Below are 25,560 nucleotides of genomic sequence, written 5' to 3'. Positions count from 1 at the left end.
GGCAGGTCCCTCCCCGGTCCCCCCTTGACCCCACTTGTCCCTCGAGAGCCCTCAGGGCAGGTGTGGCCCCAGGGGTGGGGCACCTGGCCCAGGTGAGGCTCTGGGATGGCTGCAGGTGCCCTCTGTCACCCTGTGCCCCCCCCGTGTCCCTCTGCCACCCCAGTGCCACCCCGTCCTTGTGCCACCCCCGGTCCTTGTGCCACCACCCTCGGTGTCCCCTCCCCTCCCGCAGCAATCCCGGCTCTTTCGTAACCAAATAATTTATTTCCTAACAATCAAACAAGACAGAAATATCCATGGACACAGCAAAAAGATCTCCTAAAACACGGAATTCCTAAAAAAAAAAAAAAAAAAAAAACCCAAAAAAAACCCCAACAAAAAAACCCCAAACCAAAATTAAAAAAAAAAAAAAACAAAAAACCAAAAAACAAAAAAAAAAAAAAAAAAAACAAAACCAAAAAAAACCAACCTCCCCCCAAAAAAACCAACAATAAAAAAAAAAAAAAAAAAAAAAAAAAAAAGGAGGAAAAAAAATAAAAAGGAAAAAAAGCACCATTCTATTGGCTTGCCACGGGGGTTCAGCCCTGCAGTGGGACAATATTGGGATATTTACATTTACAGCAGGAAACGGGAGCTGAGCCCGTCCCAGCTGGGCTGGAGCCACTGCTTGGGGAGAGCAGAAAGAACAGAAAAAAGGAGGGGAAAAGCACAAATAATCAGAAGTGTCCCAAAGAATAACAAAGCTCGAGTGGAGACGGGGGGGTGGCTCCGCTGGACAAATCAAGGATGAAAAGAAAAGGACATTTTGGTGCTTCCTGGGAGCTGGTGGTTTGGGATCTGCATTCCAAGAGGAAAAATAAAGGAAAACCAGCCCCAAAAATGGGGGGGTTTGATTCCCACCCGTCCGTGCCCTGATCCGACTCCCCCCACTCCCTGGATTATTTTTTATTTTTTACGTCACAACCTATAAAAAAGTCCTTCCTGCAGCTTATTTGATAGGAATGCTGGTGGATCAGTGAATTCCAGGAGAAGGCTGGCACCACCACGGGCACCCGGGGGGACTCCGGGCCAGTGCAGAGCTCTGGGGGTCCCGGAGCTCAGCCCCACAGTGCAAAGGGCTGGCAGGGGCAGCCTGGGCGACGAGGGGAAAAAGGGGAAAAAAGGGGACAAAAGGCATTGGGAACCCAGAAAGGCACAAAGCTGCCAAAACCCCTCATTTGTGCTGAGGCCAAACCTTCAGAATGCCCAAAACCGACCAAAAATCAACGTCTGGTACCTCTGGAAGGGCCTGCCCAGAGCTGGGAACCACCTGGGATTCCCCAGCTGGAGGCGAAGCCGCCCCAGCAGCTGCTATTCCTCTTTTTCTCTGTCTTTTCCACCTTTTTGCCTTTTCCCCCCTCTTTTTGGCGGTGCAGGGGTTGAGCTCAGGTGCCCAGGGTCTGTGACAACGCCAGAGGGTGGAAAATTCCAGCAGCTTTGAAGGAAAATTCCTTGTGGATTTTTTTTTTTTTTTTTTTCTCTTATGAGCCAGCACATGGAAAAAAAGAGGCAAAATCTGAGGGGATTTGGGCAACTTGTGGGGCCTGTGGGCTCCCATGTGAGACAGGAATGGGATTGGGGAAGGGAAAAGGGAAGGGAAAAGGGAAGGGAAGGGAAGGGAAGGGAAAAGGGAAGGGAAGGAAAAAGGAAGGGAAGGGGAAAGGGCCCAGGAGAGGGAGAAGCGCCGGGGTCTCCTGCTGCCCACCATCCCCAGCGCCGCTCGGCGCATCCCGCTGCCCCGCAGCACCGGCATTTCCTGAGAGGCACCGGCAGAGGCTCCGGGCTCCATCCCAGCCCTGCGGGGTCCCCGGACCCCCGCCCGGCCCCGGGGGCTGGGAACGCCTGGGAGCGGGCAGGGGCAAGGGGAAGGTGCTGCGAGCAGAGCTCTCCGCGCCTCCACAGGCCAAAAGGGGTGGGAGAGCTCCGTGCGGTGCGCTGGGACACGAACCCACACCACGGCCGGGACCCGCCCTCCCTTCTGGAACCTTCCAGGAGCCCGGAGCGATGCCGGGCGGACGGAGGGGAGAACCCCGCGGGGTTATTGCTGAGCAGAGGCATCATCTTTGTGCTGAAGGGGTGGAGAGAGGCCCCGGCTCCCTCCGAGGTAGAGAAGCTGTCCCCGAGAGGATGGGGAGGGCATTCCGGGCTCTGCGGGGCCGTGCCCCGCTCCGGGAGCGGCACAGGAGCCCAGGGCTCCGAGCCTGCCCCGGCCAGGACGCTCCCGGGCTGGCGAGGCGTCCCTGAAGGTTTAGAGTCGGGCAAGGCGGCCCCGACTGATCCCAAACGCCGCTCCCGGTCCCGCGCACGGGAACTCGCAAAGCACCGGCTGCGTGCGGGACCTGCTCCCGAAAACCCCCAGCTTGTCCTGAGGACGGAGGGAACACGGGGCAGCGACGGCCCGGGGAGCATCCAGGGCAGGCTCCTGAGGCCGCTGCTATTGCCGGGCGGGCAGAGAGGAGCCCCGGGAGAAAACGGAGCCCCGGGAGCAAACGGAGATCCGGGAGCAGAGCAGGCGGTGCAAACGGAGCCCCGGGAGCGGGCGGGCCGGCGGGGGTTTCCGTGCAGGGAATGCTGTCGCTGTCGCTGTGCCGGCCGGTGCCGTTCCAGGGAAGCGCTCCCTCCCTACACGCCCGCGGGAAGCTTCCTGCCGCCCGCCGCCTTGGCCCGCGTCCCGCCGGAGCTGGCGTAGCCCTCGTCGCTGCCCAGGCTCTGCAGGCTGCCGCGCTCGTCCGAGTCGCTGGGGCTGCTGCTGCTCCAGTCCAGCTCGGCCGGCAGGTCGTCCGTGCTCTCCACGTCCACGTCCATCTCTTCTGCCGGGGACACGGGCGGCGTTGGGGCTCCGGCGGGGCCGGGGCTGCCCGCGGCCGCGCCCCGCGCCGGGCTCTCACCTTGCTCCGAGTCGGAGCGCTCGGAGGAGACGCTGGAGCCGATGCTGTCGATGCGGACCCGCTCCATGCCCAGCTTCTCCAGCTGCCGCTGCAGGTGCCGCTGCTCCCGCTGCAGCTGCTCGATCTGGTGCAGGGCTCGGCGCTCCTGGTCCTCCAGCTTCTGCGGGGAACACGGCACCCTGAGCCCGGGATTCCCTCAGAACCGCCCGGGACAGGGCACACTGAGCCTGGGATTCCCTCGGGACAGGGCACCCTGAGCCCGGGATTCCCTCGGGACAGGGCACCCTGAGCCCGGGATTCCCACCCAATTCACCCCGGCTCCCAAGGGCCTCCCATCCTCAGCATGCTTGGGATGTGGATGGAGCCGTAAGGATTCCAACCCTCCCAGTTATCCCAGCCCAATGCTGGCTCTCTCCCAGTTATCCCTGCCTGGTGTCAGGGCTCTCCCAGTCATCCCAGTCCAATTCAGAAGTACCCCAGTTATCCCCAGCCCCATCCCAGTGCTCCCGCCATCATCCCATCATGATCCCAATGCTGTCCCCATCACCCCAGCCCCATCCCAGCGCTCTCCCAGTTACCCCAGCCCCATGCCAGCCCTCTCCCAGCCCATGCCCCATCCTGGAACACTGCTCCGGTGCTGGATCCCGTTCTGGGCTCACCTGGATGTGGAGCCTGGCCCTGGTGAGCAGGCTGAGCGTGGTGTGCCGCCCGGCCGCCGCCCCCAGGGGCACCAGCCCCTTCAGCCTCTCCAGGCACAGCCGGAGCTGGGCTCGCCTGCAAAGGGGGGAACACAGCTGCCTCGGCTTCCCCAGGGCCATTCCCACCCCGCTGCTGGGGGGAAACGGGGTGCCGGGAGCTGAACCCCACCAGGAGCCTCCCCAGCGCCCGCGGATGCCAGAAACTGGGAGAGAATGCAGCCAGGCGAAAAGGAAAAGCTCCTGGATGATCCTTGCTGGCTGCTGGGGGGGATCCCAGGCAGCAAAACGCCAATGGCCTCGTGATTCTGGGTGAGAATGCCCACTTTTGGTCATTCTCCTCCATGTCAGGAGGGCTGTGCGAGAGCTGAGGCTGCCCCGGCTAACACCCAGCAGCACATCCCCTGGGAGTGCTTCCTTTCCCTATTTTTAGCAGGAACAGGGTGGTTTTGGACACAAAAGCCCCAGATCCCTGCAGGAGCACTGGCTGTTCTCCAGGAATCCTCCCTCTTCCTGGAACATCTGGGTTTTCTCTGCTTTACCAGGTTAGGGCAGGAGGGAAGCTCCAGCTCCTGGAGGAAATCCCTTTTTCTGCTGGAAAAAAGGGATTTCCTTTTTCCCCAGTTTCCCCGTGCTCCCAGCAGGTCGCAGCCTCCCCGTGCCCATTCCCAACCCCGGGATGTAGGTCAGGTCCTTGGCAAGGGGGTGTAACACCCATCCCTGAACCGCCTGATCCCGGGCAGCTCCAAAGGGATTTTGCAAGGACCTGCTGGTCTTGTTTGGGATATGCTGGGAGGCAACAGGGATTTCCTCACCCAAAGGGCCTCGGGATGGCAACACAGCCCAAAAAAGTGGGATTTACTCGGGGTAAATCCCAAACTGCAGCCGGCTCAAAGATGAGCCTGTGAAAAGATAATTTTCCTGAACAAGCCAGGGCTGTGGAGATGGAGGTGGTTCCCAACAACCAAGGACAGGGAATGCTTGCGTCCTTGGTGTCCTTTATCCCCTTCCTTCCCTCCCAAGCCATCTCAGGATGGTGGAACACCCCTGGAAAAGCAATAACTGCCCCCAGCCCAGCTCCTGACACCCCCTGGCACTCACCTGTTCTTCTCCATCTCATTGTGTGTCGACCTGGAAGAGAAGGAAGGAGTTATTAACTCCTCTGGCTGATTGGGGATTAGCACTTGGGATTAACGTGTGGGAATTAGCAAAGGCTCCCTGCAAAAGCTGCACAGCCCAGAGCTCCCCACCCAGGCATGGTGAGTGCCAGCAAAAGGGCCAGGAAAACCACGAAATGGGATTTTAAACCTGAGACTCCCGAGTTTTAGAGCTGGGGGTGGGATCTACAGCTCATCCCTGTCCCCCAAAGCAGGAATATCAATTGGGAAAAGCCTTCCCTCAAAAACAGCACAGAGCAGCTCTGGAGGAGACCCCAAACACAGGAAACCCACAACAAACCCCCCTGAAGCTCCCAAATCCCACAGAGCTGGGAAAATGTGGAAAACAATCCAGGACTGGCTTTTTCTCCACTGAAATCCAGGAGGAAACCACAGTCCCAGGGAGGAGCTGCTTCCCCGCCCTGACTTCCCAACACCTCCAGGAGCTCCACTCCAGTTTGGGGAAAATGTTGTGATGTGCCTGAAAATATAAATTTGGAATAACCCAGGGGCTGTTGGGATGGGGATTTCTACTGGGATGGCCCTGGGGGACCTGGGAGGGCTGGGAAAACAAGGATGTCACCAAAGGGAAAGGAGAGATGGCACCAAAGGGAAAGGCAGGGATGGCACCAAAGGGAAATGAGGGATGGCACCAAAGGGAAAGCAGGGATGGCACCAAAGAGAAAATCAAGAATGTCACCAAAGGGAAATGAGGGATGGCACCAAAGGGAAAGGCAGGGATGGCACCAAAGGGAAATGAGGGATGGCACCAAAGGGAAAGCAGGGATGGCACAGAAGGGAAAATTGAGAATGTCACCAAAGGGAAAATGAGGGATGTCCCAAAGGGAAAGGCAGGGATGTCACCAAAGGGAAAGCAGGGATGTCACCCAAGGTAAAAGCAGGGATGTCACCACCCCAGCAGTGGGAGATGCTCCCCCAGGTCTCCATCCCTTCTCCAGCCTTTCCTGCTGGATCACCCTGCTCCAGGGGCTTTTGGGCCCCATCTCCCACGTCCCCAGAAATGTCCCATCCCAGCAGAGACATCTCCCACCCCAGGGGGATTCTCCTGGCATGCTGGAAGGGCTCAGCTCCTGGGCAGGGCCTCCCTTCCATTCCTCCCTGGATAAATGTTTCACACCCAGCCCTTTACCAAGAGGCTGCCATGAGCTGCAGCTTTATGAGCTTGTTCCTTCATTCTAAATTATCCAAACACTTCCTGAGCACAGGTACAGACAGGGGTGAAGCTCCCATCACCTCCACAACCGCTAATTACAAATCCATCCTCTTTTCTGCCTGGATCCTTCCTGGAATGGCTCTTTTCTCTTCATTCACCATCACCAATATTTAGAGGGAGAAAAAAATGAACGGACTGATGGATTTAAACTCTGGATGAATCAAACAGGGACAGAGGGGCCGGCAGCCTCACCCCGGGGCAGGTGGAGCTCCCCACAGAGCCACTGGTTTGGGTTCCCAGCACTCTGAACCTCAGCTGATCGCCAGCTTTCCCTTCGGAATGTGTTGTTTTATTGCCGAAAACCCCAGCAGGCGGACCCAAAGCAAAGCAAATATCCCCAAAGCAGCGAGTCCAGGCGGGACAAACCCCCGGAGCCCGCGGGATTCCGCCCCCCGAGGGGCTCCCGAGCCCGGCCCGGCCCCGGGGCACCGGGGCACCGGGAGCTGCCAAAGGTCGGGGCGGCGGCGCCGCGCAGGCGGGAGCGCTCCCGAGCAGGAAAAGGTGACAGGTGTGCTGCCACCAGCGCCGGCCCCTCCCTGGCACCTGGGGACGTGTCGGGATGGGGCTGCCGTGCGGGGCTGGGGACACGAGCAGCTGCGGGGAGGGGATTGCAGGGGGCGATGAAGGCTCCGGGTGTGGGGTTCGCTCCGGAATTCAGTGTGGGTTCTGCAGCTTGGGGAAAAGGATTGAAACCAGCGGGGGACAGGGACAGAGGGACCAGGGGAGGGTCTGGGGTGACTCGGGAGGTGACAGGAGGGTCCCCGCCAGCCCTGCCCGGCTCGGTGACAGCAGCAGCTCTCCGGGCCGGTCACCCCGGGACAGGAAGGTGCCACCCACGGTGTCACACCCGCTGACAGGTGGACTTTGGTGACAGCAGAGCCGCACCCAGCGCTGTCACACACCCAGCGACAACAGGAGCTGCCCGAGCCGGGTCAGCCCATGGCAGCGGGGTCTGTCACACACACCGGGGACAGGAGGGTGCCCCGGCACGGTGACACCCCCGGCACGGCCCCACCAGGGCCCGGGTTACCGGGGAACCGGCCCGGCCCGGTGCCAGCGGGGCCTCCCCGAGCCGGGACAGCGGGGACGGGAGCCTCGGGCCCGGGGCACACCTGGGCACAGGGGGACCGGCAGGCACCGAGCAGCGCCGTGACAGGAGGGTGCCCCGGGCCTGCCGCACCCCCGGTGACAGCGGCAGCGGGGCGGTGACCCCGGGCCTGACCGGACACGGAGCCCCGCGGGGCCGTCCCCCCCCCGGAGCCAGCGGGGACACCCCGGGCCGGGCGGGGCCGCGCGGGGCCGGAGCTGCCCCGGCCGGGCCCCACAACGGCCGGGCCCCTCCGGGCCGGTCCCCCCGCCCCGCCCGGTGCCGCCGTCACCTGCCGCCGCCGCCGCTCCTCCGGGCCTTGGCGCGGCGCCGCGGGGCCTCGCCGTCCTTCCCGCCGGGCCACAGCGAGGCGTAACCGTGCTCGGCTTCTGCGGAGACACAACGGCGGGCGCGGGTCACGGCGGGGCCCGGCCGGGGGCGCCGCCGGGGGCACCGCGGGGGCGGCGCGGGGGGTACCTCGCTCCCGCCGCTCCAGGAACTCGGCGGCCTCCAGCAGCATCTGGATGCCGAGGCGGGGGGGGGCGGCCATGGCGGGGCCGGGACGGGCCGCGACCGGCGGCGGGGGGGGAGCGGCGGCCTCTGCCCGCCCCGAGCGCCGCTCCGCCAGACCCCGCGCGCGCCACGCCCCCAGCGCCGCTCATTGGCGGAGGCTGGGACAGGCCCCGCCCGGCCCCGCCGCTGATTGGAGGATGACGGGCAGGCCCCGCCCCGCGCCTCCACGAGCGGCGGAGAGGGAGCGTGGCCGCGCCTGAGGACACACCCCCCGCCCGCTGCTATTGGACGAGAGCGCCACGCCCTCCTGCCATTGGCCCGACCCTCCCCGGCGGCGCCCCGCCCACACAACCGGCCCCGCCCCGCTGGCCGCACGCTCTGCCCTGACTCACTTCCTGCCGCTCAGCCAATGGCGAGGCCGGAAGGGGGAGGGGGCGGGGCCTCGGGTACGTCGGGCAACGTAAGCAGGGACAGGGACAGGGACAGAGACCCCCGAGATGGGGATAGGGACCCCCAGAAAGGGACCCCGGGATGGGGACAGGGACCACCGGATACGGACATTCGGAATGGGGACAGGGAACCCAGGGACAGGGACCCCGGGATGGGGACAGGGACCACCGGATACGGACATTCGGAATGGGGACAGGGACCCCCTGGGCAGGGTCCCCCTGTGTAGGGACCCCCAAATCGAGAACCACCCCCAACCCCAGGCAGGGCTCAGAGCACCCAAATCCCCCCCCCAAAACCCAGAGCACCCCAATCCCACTGCCCCCATGTGGGCTCCCCAAAATCCGTGTCAACCCCAAGGATTTGTGGGAAAAGGGGAATGCAGGCCCTGCTTTATCTCTGAATGATAGAAATTGAAGGAAAAAATACATCTGGGGTTTTATTAACAGGGAAACAAACCAAAACTGGGGAAAACACAGCAAAAATCCCAGCCAGAAACTGACCTTTGTTGTAAAAAAAAACCAACAAACAAATATCTGGGAACTCGTGGCGGGTCTGGGTGTGGGATTTGTTAGGAATAACCCAAATTCCACTGGAATCCAGCACGGGAGCCACCCAGGAGAGTGCAGGGAGGAGAAATCCTTCCGTGGTGGGAGCCTGTGCCAGCGTCAGGCGATGAAATCCAGGGGCCTGTTGAATCCTCCTTTCCTGTTCATGTATTGCCTGGGCGAGGATGGAGCCAGAGTCAGCCCCAAATCTGGGGAAATCGGGACAAAAACACCCAGAGGAACCCACATGGGAACTCAACTCCCCAGGGATTTGAGCAAAAGGAGGGCAGGAAGGCTCCCAGTGAGGAGTTGCTGCAGAGGAGCCCAGGTGCCAGCAGAAAGGGAGCAGAATTGACAATCAGGGTGGTTTTTGGGGACAAAGCAGGCGAGCAGGGTCACTTTGCTCTGATCCTTGCTGGGCACATCCCAGCTGTTCCTAAGGTGCTCCTCTCTCCTCATCCTCCTGATTTCCCCATTCCCAGGGAGATCTGGAGAGCTCTCATCTCTGTTTCTGAGTCTAAACCTCACCAAATTTCCATTTTCCCTGGAAGCTGGATCAGGGTGAGACCGTGGCCACAGCTACCTCACCAAACAACCTCCTCTCTCCATCCCAAAGCAGGACACACACCTGTACTTCCTCTTCTGGGACACGTTGATGGCGTAGGCATTGGCAGCACCATCCACCTTCTTCCCCTGAGGAGAAACGCGCCAAAATCCCATGGATTACCCCCAAACAGGGCAGCTGGCACCGCAGAGCCCCTGGAGTGGCGCTCACCTTGGTGGTATCAAAGGAGGCAAACCCCATCATCTTCATCATCTCGATCTCCTCCTCTGTCTTGCCCTGCAAATCCTCCTCTGGGGGGAGAAAATCGGGGATTGAGCAAACACGGATGTTGGGATGCCCAAAAACCCAGGTGTCCCTGGGCTGGCCCTGGCCCCGGGGCCCTGGCCCAGGGGTGCTCCAAGAGGGAGATCCCCCCTCACCTGTGATCTGCCGCTCCTTCTTGGAGTCCTTGAGCTCCTTCTTCTCCTCGTCCCGGCGCTCCTTGGGCCGTGCTGGTGACGAGGAGCTGGAGCGGTGCCGGCGCGGGGACCTGCTGGGGCACACAGCTGGGGCTGCAATTCCCACCTGGAGCTGCTGCTGTCCCCAGGCCACCCAGGGTGCCCTCACCGAGCTGTGCCCACCCCACGCCGGTGCCCCTGCCCTCACCTGGATCATCCCTGACATCACCTGGATCATCCCCGCCTTCACTTAGATCACCTCTGACATCACCTGGATGTCCCCACCCTCACCTGCATCATCCCTGCCATCACCTGGATGTCCCTGATATCACCTGGATGTCCCTGCCCTCACCTGGATCATCCCTGCCTTCACTTAGATCATCTCTGACATCACATGGATGTCCCTGCCATCACCTGGATCATCACAAACATCATCCTGGATGTCCCTGCCCTCACCTGGATCATCCCTGCCATCACCTGGATGCCCCTGCCCCTCACCCGGATCATCCCTGCCATCACCTGGATGGTCCCTGCCCTCACCTGGACCATCCCCAACCTCACCTGGATCGCCTCCGGTGCGGGGAGCGGGAGCGGCTCCTCCTCCTGTCCCTGTCCCGGGACCGCGATCGCTCCCGCCGCCGCCGGTCCCTGTCCCGGGACGTGGAGCGCGAGCGCCGCCGCTCTGCCCGGGGAAGGCGGGCTCAGCTGCTGCTCCCTGCCCGCTCCCCAAAGGGAATGCCACAGAAACCCCGGCCCCGACCCGGGACTGCCCTTCCCACCCCGTCAGGGACCCCTTGGGCACCCCCAGGAGGGAGGGAGCAGCAGGACAAATCTCCAGATGGAGCGGGGGAATGATCCGGGGGGAATCACCCGGGGGGAATCACCCAGGGGGCTCAGCCAGGAGGGGAGGGAGGATGGGAGGATGGTCCCCAAAACCTGAGCCAGGTGGAGAGGGGTGTGAGGAAAGGAAGAGAAGGAGAGGAGGAGGAGATAAGGATGGGGAGGGGGAGAAGAAGGAAAAGGAGAGGAGGAAGAGGAAAAGAGAAGGAGGAGAAGGAAGCATACAAGAAGAGAAGGAATAGAGAAGGATGAGAAGGAAGAGGAGGATGAGGGAGGCAGTCTCTGCTCTCCCCCAGAGCGAGGAACCGGGGCCTCCCCGCCCTGAGGGTCTCAGTCCCCCCTACCCCCGGCCCTTCCACCCCGATCTCCCCACGCCCCGGGTTCCCCCTGACCTCCCCGGCTCCCCCCGGTGCCTCCTCACCCCGCCGCGGCGGTGACCGGGAGCGGCTGCGGCCCATGGCCGCCCCTCAGCCCCGCGCTGCTGCTCCCACGGCGCCGCCGGCCCGAGGGACCCGGCCTGAGGGGAGCCGGAGAGGACCCGGCTGAGGGGACCGGGATGAAGGGACCCAGCTGAGGGGAGCCGGCTAAGGCGACCCGGCCTGAGGGGACCGGGCCGGCGGGGCCGGTCAGCACCGCATCGGGACGCACCGGGCCGGTCCCGCCGCTCGCCCCGAGAGCCCGCCCAGGCCGGAACGAGAGGGGACAGCCGGGAGGAAGAGGAGGGCTGGAAGGAGGAGAGGGCAGGAAGGGGAGGGGAGGAAGGCGGGGCCGTTACCGTCACCCTCCGCCGGCCGCTGCTCCACCGGCCCGGCCCGGTGCCCGTCCCGAGCGTGTCGGCTTCGGTGGTGGGGGGTCCACGAGGGGCTTCTGTGAGAAGCTGCGGGGACCTTCCCGGTGTCCGGCACACCCATTCCCACCTCCACCCTGTCCCGTCCCCGTCATCTTAGTCCCATCCCAGTCGCGATCCCAATTTCATTCTCATTTCCACCTCCATCCTCATCCCCTTCTCATCGCATCCCCACTTCCACCCCTGAGGCTCGGAGCGCTGCCGGGTGCCAAACACGGGGTTTATTTATTTATTTATTTACTTACACCGGCGTTCCACGCGCTCCCGGCCGCGATTGTCACACGCGGGGGGACAGGGACATGCCAGCCCCCGGCCCCCTCCCGGGGCTCCAGCAGCCGCCCTTGTGCCCCGGTGGGCAGCGAGGTGCTGAGCCCGGCGGGACTCGCCCGTCCCCGCTGCCTCGGCGGGATCAGCCTCTGTTTTCCAGCGGAGGTGCGGGCGTGGAGATCGGGGATTTGCTTTGCCCTGAGCCTTGCTGGAGCGAGGGGAAGGGGAGGCAGGCAGGTGGGCTGGGGGGATTACCCGAGGGGTGGTCCTGGGATATGAGATTGGCTCTGTTCCCCTCCATCATGGTGATGATGGTGGCACTGGAGCCTTCATCCCTTTCTACCTGGAATTTCATGCGTGGGGAGGTCAACCCCGGGGTCCCCTGCAAAGCCAGTGGCCCTTGGGAAAAGGGGTGGCAAAAGCCCCAGGGACAGAGCCTTGGGGAGAAAAGGGGTGACCAAGGCCCTGGGGACAGAACCCTGGGGAGAAAAGGGGTGACCAAGGCCCTGGGGACAGACCTTTAGGGAGGAAGTGGGAACAGAACCCCTGGGGGAGCCCCCGGGTTGGGCTGGGGGTGTGGCAGTGCTGTCATTCAGGAATGGCCCCCAGGTGTGACAGTGCTACCCCAGGGAGGTGACAGGCTGTCCCTGCAGGCTCTGCTGCCCTGGGTCACGCGGGTGACAAAAGCGGCCTCAAAGAGCCTCAGAATCAGTGGCAGTGAGGAGCAGCCCCTGCAGTGACAGGGTTTGGGGGCTCAGCGTGTCCCCTTGGTGCCCCCCATCCTGCAGGGGTGGGGTGGGGACCTCTGGGAGGACACTGGGCAGGGAAAAAGGCTCTCCCCAAACTCCAGGAACCCAAGATCCCTGCCTGGGCTCTCCCTGCTGCTTCCACCCCCTGTTCCATGAGGCTCCTGCCCTTCCAGAGGGGATCCAACCCCCAGGAGCCGTCTCACAGCAGGGAAAGGGTTTGAAACCGCAGTGATGGCACATGGGGAAACCCTGCTGGGCTGGGGGAGCCCCAAACGGGGGGTTCAGGGCTGTTCCAGACCTCCATGGACTCAGCAAGGCTCAGGGGGAGCGCCCCAGGACAGGGGCAGGATCTGGGGCTGATCCCGGTGGTTTATCCCCGAATGCCAGCGCTGGAAGGGCTGTGGGGAGCACGGGCGGGAGGCTGTAACGCTGGCAGGGAAGGGAACGCCAGGCAGGACGGAACGGAACGTGTGCTGGGAATTCCAGAGCTGGGAAAAGCAGGGGGCCGGCGTCGCTGTGAGCTGGCAGCGTGTGTTCATCCCGAAGTAGCACTTAGTGAGTGAGCCTTGCTCAGTTTTTAAATAACACAGACAATTCCCGGAGGGGTGTGGGTGGTTTTTTTTTCCCTATTTTCCCAGGTGCGGGTCGTGCAGTGAGGTGGGGGCTTTTCCAGCGGTGGGAAATCCTGCTGCTCTTCCTTGGGTGGGCAAAACACGGGCTGGGGGTACCAGGAGAAGGGGATGGAAGTGGTTCTTGAGCCCACGGAGAGGAAGGTTTACAACCCAGGGAGGAAAAACCTCATCTCCTCCCTCAGGAAAAGCAATCCCGTTCTCCTGGCGAAGCGATGGACAGTTTTCCCTGGGGATGAAGCCAGCGCCATTCCAGCAGAGGCGAAACAGAAGGTGAAGAGAATAACCACGAAACACCCTTTTCTTCCTCAAACCAAGGAGCTCTGGGCCCTGGTGAGACAGTGCAGCCCTCGGTGGTGGGAAGGGCCGGAGCCCAGGAGGGACAGGGGCAGGGAGGTGCAGCGGGAGCTTCCCCAGACGGGAGCACGGTCTCTCTGAGCTCGGTGGCAGCCCCCAGAGGGGGTGACAGGGGGGACGAGGTGCCTCGTGCCCGGGAGGCAGCCGGGTTCCGGGGTCTCGGCGATCCCCAGGGACACTCAGGATTCGATCTTTTCCTTCTTTTTGCCTTTTTTCAGGAAGGACGGGGTCCGGAATTTCTTCTTCTTTTTGGAGGGTGATTTGGAGGGCGAACCGTCGGGGGACACGGGGTTGCTGGTCACCGTCTCCTTCTCCTTGGGGGCGTCCTGGTCGGCGTTGGTGGTTGTCCGGTCTGTCCCCCCTTTGCCAAGGTTTTCCTCGGTGCTTTGCTCCTCGTCCTTCCCGTTCACCACCGCCGGTGGCTCCTTCTTGGCAGTGGAATCAGGGGGGGCTTGGCCACCATCGGGCTTCTTGTCACCTTGGGGAGAGGGAACAGGGGTTTGGGGCTGCAGCACCGCTGCTCTGGGGGGTTTGTCCCCCCAGATGTGCCGTGGGGCCTGGGCAGGAGCAGGATTCGGGCTCCCCGAGAGGAGAAGGCTGGGATTTGATCCTGTCCTGCCGCAGGCACCGCTCCCCGAGCCCCCCAAGCCGCCCCCTCCCTGCGGGACAAGCGATGTGGGATGGAGAGCCGGGAGGAGGCAGCAGGAGAAGCGGGAAGCGACACCAGGGAGGGAGGGAGGGTTCCCCAGGGGTTCCTAAGGGATTTCCATGGACCAGAGATCCCCCCGAGCCCCTGTCCCTCGTCCATCCAGGGTGGCCTCTCCGTACTTACTACGGCGCCAGGGATTCAGGGATAACTCCTTGGGTGACAGGCACACGGGGAGGAAAGAGAAAGGAGACGTTGTGGAGACACACAGACAGACAGACGGACACCACGAGACACCATGGCAGAGCCAGCAGCCCCGAGCCGCGCCCCGGCACCCGCTGTGGGTGGGAGCAGTGGGGTCTGGGCTGGGGGACAGCGCTGTCCCCTGCGCCCCACAGAGCCACCGCACAGCCACCACTCACATCCTGCCACGCTCCCCTCGGCCCCTCCGGGGCAGGGTGACAGCACGGGGTGACACGAGGTGACAGCCACAGCCGCCCTGGTGCCCCCACTCCTGCTGCTCACTGGGACCCCAGCCCGCATTTCCCTCGTTTTGGGGTGCTCGTCACCCCACTCACCCTCCGTGGGCTCCGTGGGCGGGGGTGGCTCTGGGGGGGGAGCCCCGCTGTCCTCTGCAGCCGTGTCCTTCTCACCTGCCACAGAGACACGCGCTGGCCTCGGTCCCCTCGGTGCCACCCGCGGCTCTGGGGGGCTCCGGGGGTCCCTCCTACCCTGCAGGCGCTTCTTCCTCTCCACCTCCTGCTTGTACTCCTCCAGCTCCTGGTCCGTCAGCTGGCTGAAGGGGTTGGGGGGCTCTGGCTCGGGGGGAGCCTCCTGCCCGCCCTCCTTGGCCTCTGCGTCCCCCAGGTGGCTCTCGGTGGACTGAAACAGAGCCACGGAGCGGTGTCACCTCCCTGGGGCAGTGTCACCCCCACCGGAGAGATGGGGACATGGAGGGTCACACGGGGACATGGGGTGCTCATGGGGCTGGGGAGATGGGGTGACACAGGGTGACATGGGGTGGCACAGGTGACAAAAGGTGACACAGGTGCCATACGGGGCTGCGGCTGGTCTTGGCAATGATGCTGGCCAGCAGCTGTGACTGGGGACACAGGGACATGGGACTGGGGACATGGGGTGACACAGGTGACAAAAGGTGACATAGGTGACAAAAGGTGACACAGGTGCCATACGGGGCTGCGGCTGGTCTCGGCGATGACGCTGGCCAGCAGCTGTGACTGGGGCCCAGCTGATTTCACGTCCTGGCGGTTTTGCTCGCGGATCTGTGGGGAAGGACAGAGCTGAATCCCCTGTGAGGACAGGGCTGAGCCCCCCGAGACCCCGCTGTCCCCCTGCCCTGCCCACCTTGTTGCGCATCTCCAGCACCTCCTGCGGGTCCGTGTAGAGCGGCACGAACTGGTTGGGGTTCTCGATGCGGATCGGGGTCCCGCTGCTGCCCTTCTCCACCTCGTCTGCCCGCAGCCACTGCAAACCCAGGGACAGGTGTGGGGAAGAGGAGACGCCCAGGATGGAAGGGAGATCCCAACAAATGCAACTTGTATAGAGGGGAGACCCCGACGTAGAGGGGAAGCACCATAAATGCAGGGAGACCCCAATAAACAGCACAGAAGGAAGACCTGACTACATGCATCATGCATAGAAGGAGGAAGACTCCAAACCAAGTTTCCCAATAGTATAGGGAGACCCCAATAAATGCATCTTGCATAGAGGTGGACCCCAATAAATGAGGACACCCCAATAAGTGTGTCTTGCATAGAAGGAAGGCCTCAGTAAATGAGGAGACCGCAATAAATGCGTCTTGCACAGAGGGAAGACAGCAATAAATGACGAGACCTTAATAAATGTATCTTGCACAGAGGAAGGACTCCATAAATGAGGAGACCCCAATAAATGCATCTTGCACAGAGGAAGGCCTCAGTAAATGAGGAGACCGCAATAAATGCATCTTGCACAGAGTGAAGACCCCACTAAAGCCAACAGCACTCGGCCCCACAAGAATGGGGCGGCGATATTTCAAAATAACCATTATTACAGGACGCAGGAGGTCCCCAGGCCTCCCTACACCCCAGATTTTCGCGGAGTCCATCCCAGGACCCCCTCCACCTCCCTGTCCGTCCGTGCCCAGGCCCCCTGTGCCCCTCACCGTGGTCTTTGTCCTCTGGGTGCTGCCCTGCTCCTCGGCCAGGCTGACGCGGGTGTAGGTGTTGGGCGTGTTGAGCCACCGCGTCTTCTCCTTCTGCTGCTTGTGGGCGTGCTGGCGCAGGGCGGGGGTCCCGGCCGGCTCCTCCTCGAACACGAAGGCCGTGACGGTGGCGGGGATCAGCACGTCGCTCTTGGGCTTGCTCTTCTCCTGCACGAACGGGTAGCGGTACGTGTAGCCCGTGCGGTAGCCCTGGGGAGGCAGGGAGAGGGGAGTCAGCCCATAGGGCAAACCGAGGGTTAGGAGAATGTTTTTGTCTCATAAATTATTATAAAGAAAGTGATTTATGAGTTCCCATCAACAAGAATTAGAGGAATGAGAAAACGGCTAGTGCAGTAACCTATTTTAGTGAAAGAACCTTTTGCACCTGCTTAAACTATTGGTCAGTGGACAAGATATGTAAAATTACCTGAAAAGAAGAGAGAAAATATTATTATATTCGCTAGCCCTTACCAAGCACTGAACTGGGTTTCACTGCGCTGCTGGCCGGTTAGGTTTAACCCAGTGCACTCTGACATTTATATATAAACACACATTTTTATATATAAATATAAGCATATTTCAAATAAATATATTTTTGTGTAAATATAAATATATAAATAGATAAATATAAGTATAAACATATAAAGATATAGTTAAAGTATTTCTATAAATAAATAAATATATAAATATATAATCTATAAATATATATTTACAAATAAAAATATAAATAAAAATATAAATTTTATATATGAATAAAATATATTTATATATTAAAATATATAAGTATATAAATATATTAAAATATATAAGTATATAAGTATATAAATATATACAAATAAAAGAAACATTTAACATATTTATACATAAATATATAAAAAATATTTATATGCAAATATAAATATATATTTCATAAATATCTATAAGTAAATATAATATAAAATATATAAACAAATATATAAAATATAAATAAATATGTAATATATTTATATAAAAATATATATTAATATATATACTCTGAATAGAGCAGCGGCCCTTCCTGCAGGAAGGAACCGAGCCCCTGACAAACCCCGCTTTATCCCGCCCGTGTCGGGGCGGGTGGGGCGCTCACCAGGTTGTCCAGCATCCTCATGAGCGCCTCGAACTCGTGCTCGCCCAGGCGGCTCTTGTGCAGCGGCCCGAAGGCGGCCCCGGCGCGGCGCACGGCGCTCAGCCCCTGCGGGCCGCGCTGCTGCTGCTGCTCCAGCACGATCAGGTTCTGCGCGCCGCCCGCGCTCGCCAGCGCCGACACCTGCGGGCACCGGGCACGGCTGGGCGGGGGCCGCGGGCACCCCCGGGGGCGGCGCAGGGCGGGGAACGGGGCCGGGAGAGGGGACAGATCGGGGTGTGGGGCTGGGAGATGGGACACGGGGGGAACGGGGCCGGGAGATGGGACACGGGGGGGAATGGGGATGGAATGGGGCTGAGAGTGGCACAAATCGGGGCACGGGGATGGCAATGAGGCGCAAACACCTGGCGCAGCTCAGGGCACAGGGGAGGAACAGGCCCGAGAGCTGGCACAGCTCGGGGCATAGGGAAGGGACACTGGAGGGGCAGAGAGCCGGCACAGGTTGGGGCACGGGGATGGAAATGGGGCGCAGAGAGCTGGCACAGCGCAGGCAATAGGGATGGAAATGGGGCGCAGAGAGCTGGCACAGCTCGGGAAATAGGGATGGAAATGGGGCGCAGAGAGCCGGCACAGCTCAGGCAATAGGGATGGAAATGGGGGGCAGAGAGCTGGCACAGCGCAGGCAATAGGGATGGAAATGGGGGGCAGAGAGCTGGCACAGCGCAGGCAATAGGGATGGAAATGGGGGGCAGAGAGCTGGCCCAGCTCAGGCAATAGGGATGGAAATGGGGGGCAGAGAGCTGGCACAGCTCGGGCAATAGGGATGGAAATGAGGGGCAGAGAGCTGGCCCAGCTCAGGCAATAGGGATGGAAATGGGGGGCAGAGAGCTGGCCCAGCTCAGGCAATAGGGATGGAAATGGGGCGCAGAGAGCTGGCACAGCTCAGGCAATAGGGATGGAAACGAGGGGCAGACACCCGGCCCAGCTCCTGCAATGCCCCTGGGCACTCCGGCTGACCCGAGCCCGCCCCAGCTCCCGGTGCCCTCCCCTCCGTGCCCGGCCCCGGCCCCGCGCTCACCTGCACCTCGCAGGCCGCCTGCAGGTGGAAGATGCTGTAGAAAGCCTCCTCGGCCGTGTCCCCCAGGGCCAGCACGCCGTGGTTCCGCAGCACCAGGATCTGCCGCGGGATGTCAGCGGGGCGGGCGGGGCAGGGCGGGGCCGCCCCCGCGCCCCCCCAGGTGCGCGCTCACCTTGCAGGTGGGCCCCAGGCACTTCTGGAGCTCCACGCGGTCCGCCTCGTCCTCCACCTCCCCGCGGAAATCGAAGTAGGCGACGTCCCCCAGGAGAAGGGCGGCCCGGGAGATGGGCAGGAGCCCGCAGCGCATGGCCGAGACCTGGGCACGGGGAGGGACAGGGCAGGGGGCCGAGGAACACCAAACAGCCCCAAAAAACACCAAAAAAAACCAACCACCAAAAACCCCAACTGCAGCCCCCCAAAAACACCAACAACCCAAAAAACCCTACAGCCAAAAACCCCACCATCAGTTCCCCAAAAAACCCTTCCACCCTCCGAAATTCCCCCCAAACCCAACCTCCACCAAAAATCCCCAAGATGCAAACCCAACCTTCCAAATCCCCCCATGTTCCCATAACTCCCAAGCCCTCAAATCCCACCCAAACCCAACCTCCCCCAAAAAACCCCAAGTTCCCATAACTCCCAAGACCCAAATCCAACCTCCCCAAATCCCCCCATGTTCCCATAACTCCGTAACCCTCCAAATCCCGCCCAAACACAACCTCCCATAAAAACCACCACATTCCCCTGACTCCTGAGCCCCCTAAACCAAACATCCCCTAAAAATCTCCGCATTCCCCTAACTCCCAAGCTCCCAAATCCAACCTCCCACAAAAACCCCCAAGTTCCCATAACTCCCAAGACCCAAATCCAACCTCCCCAAAATCCCCCCACATTCCCCTAACTCCATAGCCCCCCAAATCCTGCCCAAACCCAACACCCCCTAAAAATCTCCACATTCCCCCAACTCCCGAGCCCCCCAAATCCCCCCTAAGCACCCCCATGTTCCCATAACTCCCAAGCTCTCAAATCCCACCCAAACCCAACCTCCCCCAAACGCTGCCACATTCCCCTCCCTCTGGAGCCCCCGAATCCCCCCAAACCCCATCTCCCCCGAGCTCCCCTGCCTCCCAAGGCCCCAGACCCCTCTCCCACCCCGCTCCCCACGTACGGCGGCCGCGGCCGGGGTGTGCAGCCGCACGATGCAGCGGATGTCGGGGCGCGCCGCGTAGATGGCGGCGTGGAGGCTGAAGCTGCGGGCGTCGGGGGCGAAGCCGGTGCTGCCCTGCTCCACCACGGCCCCCAGCACGTTCACCTTCACCTGGGGGAGCGCGGGGGGCTCAGGGGGCTGCTCCTCGCCCGGGCAGCCCCGCGTTTGTGGGGTGTTTTTAATTTTGGGGGGCTCACCAGGCTGGCCGCTGTCACCTCGCTGCACGCCAGCCCCTGCGGGGCCACCAAGAAGTGCTCCTGCTCCTTGCTGACCCGCAGCTGCCGCGGGGGACGGGGTGGGGTGAGAAACAGCCCGGAAAAATCCCAAAACGGGCATTCCCCGAAAGACCCACACCGCTCTGATCGCCCCTAAACCGTGAGAAAGGCTCCGAAACTCCCCCCCCAAACCAACACCGCGAAGGAACCCAATGACAATCCCAAAACCCCCCCAAAATAACAACCCACAAACCCTCAAAGTCCCAACCCACCTCAAATGTCCAGAACCCCACAAACTTACCCCCAAAATAACAACCCACAAACTCCCCCAACCCACTTCAAATTTCCAGAACCCCTTAGACCCCCCAAAATAACAACCCACAAACCCTCAAAATCCCAACCCACCTGAAATTTCCAGAACCTCTTGGACCCCAAAAATAACAACCCACAAAACCCTCAAGGCAACCCCAAATGCCCTATTTTTTGGGTTATTTTTGTGTGCTCACGGTGACAGCAGCGTGTCCCAGCTGTGCCCAGCCGTACAGGTCCAGCAGGTACCAAAAGCCCTCTGAACCCCCAAATTCCCCCAAAACAACCCCAAATTCCCCCAAAACAACCCCAAATGCCCTATTTTTTGGATTATTTTTGGGTGCTCACGGTGACAGCAGCATGTCCCAGCTGTGCCCAGCCGTACAGGTCCAGCAGCCGGTGGATGCTGCCCACCTTGCAGCGCATCAGCCGCTCGCCCTTGGCCAGGGCCGGCCCCTCTGTCCCGTGCAGGTCATTGATGGGGGTGACCGACGCCAGCCCTGGGGATTGGGGACCCCCCATCAGCCGTGGGACCCCCGAATCACGGGGGGCTCAGTGGGGGAAGAGGGTTGTGGGATGGGTTTGGTGGCTGGCAGGGTTTGGCAGACCCAAAAGTTTGCTGGAGATCAAGGATTGGTGGCCACAAAAGATTTGGGGGTCCCTGAGGCATTAAAGGCTTGGTGGTCCCCCAGGTTTGATGGCTCCAAAGATTTGGTGGGCCTCAATGGTTTTGGAGGGGTTTGGGGGCACCCCAAGATCCCAAAGAGTCGATGATTGTAAAGGTTTGGGAGTCCCCAGGATCTCAAAAGTTTAGGGTCCCCCAAATTTTGGTGGCCTCAAAGGTTTGATGACCCTAAATATTTTTGGCGTCCACAAGGTCACAAAGGCTTGGTGGCCTCAAAGGTTTGATGACCCCAAAGGCTTTTGGGGACCTCAAGGTCCCAAAAGCTTCGTGGTCCCAAAGCCCCTGAAGGTCCCAAAGGTTTTGGTGAGATTTGGAGCTCCAAGGTTGCCCAGATTTGGTGTCCCCCCAGGTTTTGGGGTTTTTCCCACGCCGCCCCTCGTCCCCAGAGGGCCCCACGTACCCATGGGCGAGGTGGGCAGGGTGGCAGGGGACGTGGTGGCCATGAAGTCGGCGATCTGCCGCAGCGCCCACACGTGTGACGAGTTGTTCCCCTTCTTCATCTGCTCCTGGATCAGGCTCTCCAGCTCCTCCCGGAAGGACTGTGGGGACAGGGTGACACTGGGCTGGGTGGCACCAATGGGGACATCGGGGCCGGGGCTGCACCGCTGGCTCGGTGGCACAGTGGTGGCAGTGGGGACAGCATTGCCAGCTTGGTGCCACAGAGGTGATGGTGGCACCACCAGCTTGGTGGTGGCACTGGCTGTTTGGTGTCAGGGACACCATTGCCCTGGTGGCGTGGCAGTGGTGGCACTGCCGGCTTGGTGACATGGGGATGATGACACCACCGGCTTGGTGACACGGTGAGGGTGGCACTGCTGACTTGGTGGCTCACTGGCAGTGCCAGCATCACCAGCTTGGTGTCAGCAACACTGCCAGCTTGGTGCCACAGAGGTGATGGTGGCACCACCGGATTGGTGGCACCGTGATGGTGGCATCACCACCCTGGTGTCGGTTTCACCGCTGCCTTGCTGGCACGGTGGCACTGGCAGCTCAGTGGCACTGCCAGGTGGGGACACCGTGTGGTGACATCCATGAGCTTGGGGACAAGAGCGACGGGGGCGGGGACAACAAAGGACAGGGCTGGCGACAGGAGGGACGGGACTTGGGCTGTGTGGGGGACAGAAGAGAAGAGGTTGGGGACACGAAGAAGGGGTTTGGGGACAGATGGGACAGGGTTGGGGACAGGAGATAAGGATCGGGGGATGTAAAGGAAGAGGTTGGGGACAAGTGGGACAGGGTTGGGGACCAGTGGATGGGGTTGGGACAGAAGGAACGGGGCTGGGGACAGGCGGGATGGGGTTTGGGGACAGGTGGAATGGGGCTGAGGAAGAGGAACAGGGATGGGGACAGGTGGGACAGAGACGGGAACAGATGGATGGGGTTGGGGACAGGCAGAACGGGGCTGGGGACAGGTAGGTGGGCTGAGGACACACGGGAAGGGGCTGGGGACACACGGCGCGGGGCCGGGGCTCACCGGGCTCTGCAGGATCATCGTCACCCGCTTCTTCTGCTCCATCAGGTTGAAGTCCTGGCGCAGGTCCCCGGCCCCGCCCCGCGCCCGCAGGAACTCGGGGTCCTCCTGGGGGGCACAGCGCGGCCCCGGGGCGGGGGGCTCGGGCAGGGGCTCGGGGCTGGCGGCCGTGCTCATCCTGGGGACACGCGCGGCGTCACAGCCCCGGTACAGATTGGGCAGAAAGCACCGAAAACACGGAGCGGCTGCGGCCCGCTGATAAGGGCGGAGGGGAACCGCCCCGCCCCGGCGAGGGGACACCGGGAGGGGACAGCGCGGAGAGGGCTGAGGACGGGCGGGGATGGGGCTGAGAACGGGCACAGCTCAGGGCACCCATGGGCGCTCCCCCAAATTGGGGTCACCCACTATGGGGGGCTCGGCCCCACTCTGCTGTCACACGGGCAGGGGTTCCTGGCCCACCGACCCCAAACCGGCCCCAATAAGGCCCCCACAGGACCCCAAACCGGCCCCAGTAAGACCCCCAAGGACCCTCCCCTCCCCTCCCGGTCACCATCCCCAATCACTGTGGGGATGGTGTGTGGGAATCACTGTGTGCCCCCAAGGCCCCCCCAAAACAGGGCGGGGCCGCTCCTCCAGACCTTGGGGGTGTCCCTCAGTCCCCCCCCCATGCTCAGAACAGGGGGGCACCCCCCGATTTCGCGGCTCGGAGCGCACCTGTCTCACCGGGCCGCGGTAAATCCGGGGGTCCGCGCTGGCCCCTGGGGAAGGCAGGGGGGCTTTGGACGCCCCCACCCCGGGTTCGCCCTCCCATCATCCATCCATCCATCCATCCCCCCCCGCCTCCATCCATCCATCCATCGCCGCCTCCGCCCGCGCCGCGCCCAGCGCCGCTGCGGCAGCCGCAGGGCGGGGGGGGAGCGAGAACCGGGATGGAACCGGGATAAAACCGGGATGGAACCGGGATAAAACCGGGATGGGAGCGGGGGGGCCGCAGCATCGCCCCCGCCCCGGGGAGGGGGGGGAAGGGGGGGTGAGGATGAGCTCGGCACCACCCGGGGATGAAGGCCCAGCACGGGGGGAGGGGAGGGATGCAGCCCCCCCCCCCACACACACACCTGCGTGCGGCCAATTTGGGGAGGGGGCAGAGGAAAGAAGGGGGGGGTCCCCCAGGCTCCCCCCAATCCCCCCCGCCCCCAGGGCGCTGCGGCCGCGGCTGCTGCCATCACCCACCTTCCTCCTCCTCCTCCTCCTCCTCAGAGCATCCTGACAAAGGGCCGCCCCCCCCCGCACCACGCGTGTCCCGCGCCTCCCCCCGCCCCGCCCCGGAGCCAACCCCGCCAATGAACAGCGGGGGGACCCCCGAACCCCGCCATGAACAGCGGGGGCACCCCCGAACCCCGCCATGAACAAACAACGGGGGCACCCCCGAACCCCGCCATGAACAGCGGGGGGACCCCGGCAATGAACAGCGGGGGGACCCCCGAACCCCGCCATGAACAGCGGGGGCACCCCCGAACCCCGCCATGAACAGCGGGGGCACCCCCGAACCCCGCCATGAACAAACAACGGGGGCACCCCCGAACCCTGCGCTGCCGCTCCCGCAATCCACCTTTATTAATTAATTAATTAATTGGGGTCATATCAACAACCATTAATAAGCCATTACCTGGGGGGGGAGGAGCTAATTGCTAAAGACAATTTCATAGAGAAATTAATTACAGCTCTGCACCCCCCCTTCCCCCCAGACTCTGCGTTTTAAGGGGGACAGACCCCCTGTCCCCCCCTTATTTTGGGGTGTGGGTTTTATGGGGTGCGGGTTTTATGGGGTGCGGGGCGCCAGGAAAGGAGCGTGACCCCAAAAATGGGGAATGGGGGCTGGAGCCTTGAGCTTGGCCTTCGGGGGAGACCCTTTTAGGGGCGTCAGGAAACACCTGGGAAAAAAAAGAGGAAAAAGAAAAAGAGGGAAAAAAAAAAAAAAAGAGGAAAAAGAAAAAAAAAGAGGAAAAAGAAAAAAAAAGAGGAAAAAGAAAAAAAAAGAGGAAAAAGAAAAAAAAAGAGGAAAAAGAAAAAAAAAGAGGAAAAAGAAAAAAAAAGAGGAAAAAGAAAAAAAAAGAGGAAAAAGAAAAAAAAAGAGGAAAAAGAAAAAAAAAAAGAGGAAAAAGAAAAAAAAAAAAAAGAGGAAAAAGAAAAAAAAGAGGAAAAAGAAAAAAAAGAGGAAAAAGAAAAAAAGAGGAAAAAGAAAAAAAAGAGGAAAAAAAGGAGGAAATAAAATAAAAAAGGAGGAAATAAAATAAAAAAGGAGGAAATAAAATTAAAAAAGGAGGAAATAAAATTAAAAAAGGAGGAAATAAAAAAAGGAGGAAATAAAAAAAGGAGGAAATAAAAAAAGGAGGAAATAAAAAAAGGAGGAAATAAAAAAAGGAGGAAATAAAAAAAGGAGGAAATAAAAAAAGGAGGAAATAAAAAAAGGAGGAAATAAAAAAAGGAGGAAATAAAAAAAGGAGGAAATAAAATAAAATAAAAAAGGAGGAAAAAAGGAATATTGAATATTTTAGAATATTTGGAATATTTTGGGGAAAAGGTAATTTCGAGCCTCGCTTATTTACCCAGATGCTCCCCCAAATACAGAGCCCATTGTGAACCCCCCCAGATTTTCTGTCCCCTCCCCCGGTGCCCCCAAACCCCCCCAAGGTTCTGTCCCCCCCCCTCCGGGTGGGGCTGGGGCTGATCCCCCCCAAATTCCTGGGGTTCCCCCCCACTCACCGTGCCCCAGGTTTGGGGGGTCCCCAGGGGCACGGGGCTGCTCGGCCAGACCAGGCTCGGGGGCTCCCCCGGCCGTGCCCCCCAACTCCTGCTCAGCACCGAGCTCCTGGGAAAAGGAGAATTAAAAAATAATATATCAGAAACGGGGGGGGGGGGGGGTGCCCCCCATTAATAACAACTCCCCCAAAAGAAATCAATTTAATTATTAAATTAATCCCAACCTCAAGTAACTCATGCAGGGAAGTCTCCACCAGGCCCCCCAATTATAGGGGGGGTTGTGGGTCAGTTTTGGGGTCTCACCTGCAGCACCCCCCTGAGCAGACGGATGTTTTGGGGGGTTTTTGGGGTCTCACCTGCAGCACCCCCCTGAGCAGACGGATGTACTCGGCCGCCGCCCGCAGCGTGTCCGCCTTGCTGGGCCGGCGGTCCCGCGGCACCAGCGGCACCAGCGAGCGCAGCTGCGAGAAGCCGCTGTTGAGGTTCCGGATCTGCGGGGCACAAAGGGGCACGGTCAGAGACCCCAGAGGGACCCCCGAGAGACCCCAAAAGGGCTCCAAAGAGACCCGGTCAGAGACCCCA

At 60.7% G+C, this 25,560-nt stretch overlaps 3 protein-coding genes across 4 annotated transcripts; all 3 read right to left on the bottom strand.

Moving 5' to 3' along the window:
* Positions 1-492: 492 nt before the first annotated feature.
* On the bottom strand, positions 493-7,650 carry MXD1 (MAX dimerization protein 1). The gene is made up of 5 exons (XM_063175442.1): positions 7,578-7,650; positions 7,393-7,489; positions 4,724-4,753; positions 3,587-3,701; positions 493-3,087 (listed from the first exon to the last, which is right to left on the bottom strand). The coding sequence occupies exons 1-5, from the start codon at positions 7,648-7,650 to the stop codon at positions 2,662-2,664; spliced, it is 741 nt and encodes a 246-aa protein (XP_063031512.1). The 3' UTR covers positions 493-2,661.
* Positions 7,651-8,473: 823 nt separating this feature from the next.
* On the bottom strand, positions 8,474-10,923 carry SNRNP27 (small nuclear ribonucleoprotein U4/U6.U5 subunit 27). The gene is made up of 6 exons (XM_063175445.1): positions 10,872-10,923; positions 10,172-10,292; positions 9,593-9,702; positions 9,384-9,463; positions 9,237-9,301; positions 8,474-8,783 (listed from the first exon to the last, which is right to left on the bottom strand). Exons 1-6 carry the CDS (start codon positions 10,906-10,908, stop codon positions 8,729-8,731), a joined length of 468 nt encoding a protein of 155 aa, XP_063031515.1. The 5' UTR covers positions 10,909-10,923; the 3' UTR covers positions 8,474-8,728.
* A 594-nt stretch (positions 10,924-11,517) lies between these two features.
* Positions 11,518-23,503, bottom strand: ADD2 (adducin 2). 2 transcript variants are annotated; one of them, XM_063175426.1, is made up of 15 exons: positions 23,449-23,503; positions 22,222-22,396; positions 21,148-21,286; positions 20,411-20,562; positions 19,736-19,816; positions 19,500-19,649; positions 18,504-18,647; positions 18,332-18,430; positions 17,257-17,436; positions 16,110-16,358; positions 15,311-15,430; positions 15,139-15,228; positions 14,677-14,827; positions 14,524-14,598; positions 11,518-13,777 (listed from the first exon to the last, which is right to left on the bottom strand). In XM_063175426.1, exons 2-15 carry the CDS (start codon positions 22,393-22,395, stop codon positions 13,479-13,481), a joined length of 2,103 nt encoding a protein of 700 aa, XP_063031496.1. In that variant the 5' UTR covers position 22,396; positions 23,449-23,503; the 3' UTR covers positions 11,518-13,478. The 2 variants fall into 2 exon arrangements, with proteins under 2 accessions (XP_063031496.1, XP_063031495.1); XM_063175425.1 differs by lacking the exon at positions 23,449-23,503 and adding an exon at positions 22,933-22,952.
* Between the last annotated feature and the right edge of the window lie 2,057 nt (positions 23,504-25,560).

Source organism: Melospiza melodia, chromosome 23 (genome assembly GCF_035770615.1).
Source record: "Melospiza melodia melodia isolate bMelMel2 chromosome 23, bMelMel2.pri, whole genome shotgun sequence".
Classification (NCBI taxonomy): domain Eukaryota; kingdom Metazoa; phylum Chordata; class Aves; order Passeriformes; family Passerellidae; genus Melospiza; species Melospiza melodia.
This window is presented reverse-complemented; position numbering and strand designations above follow the sequence as displayed.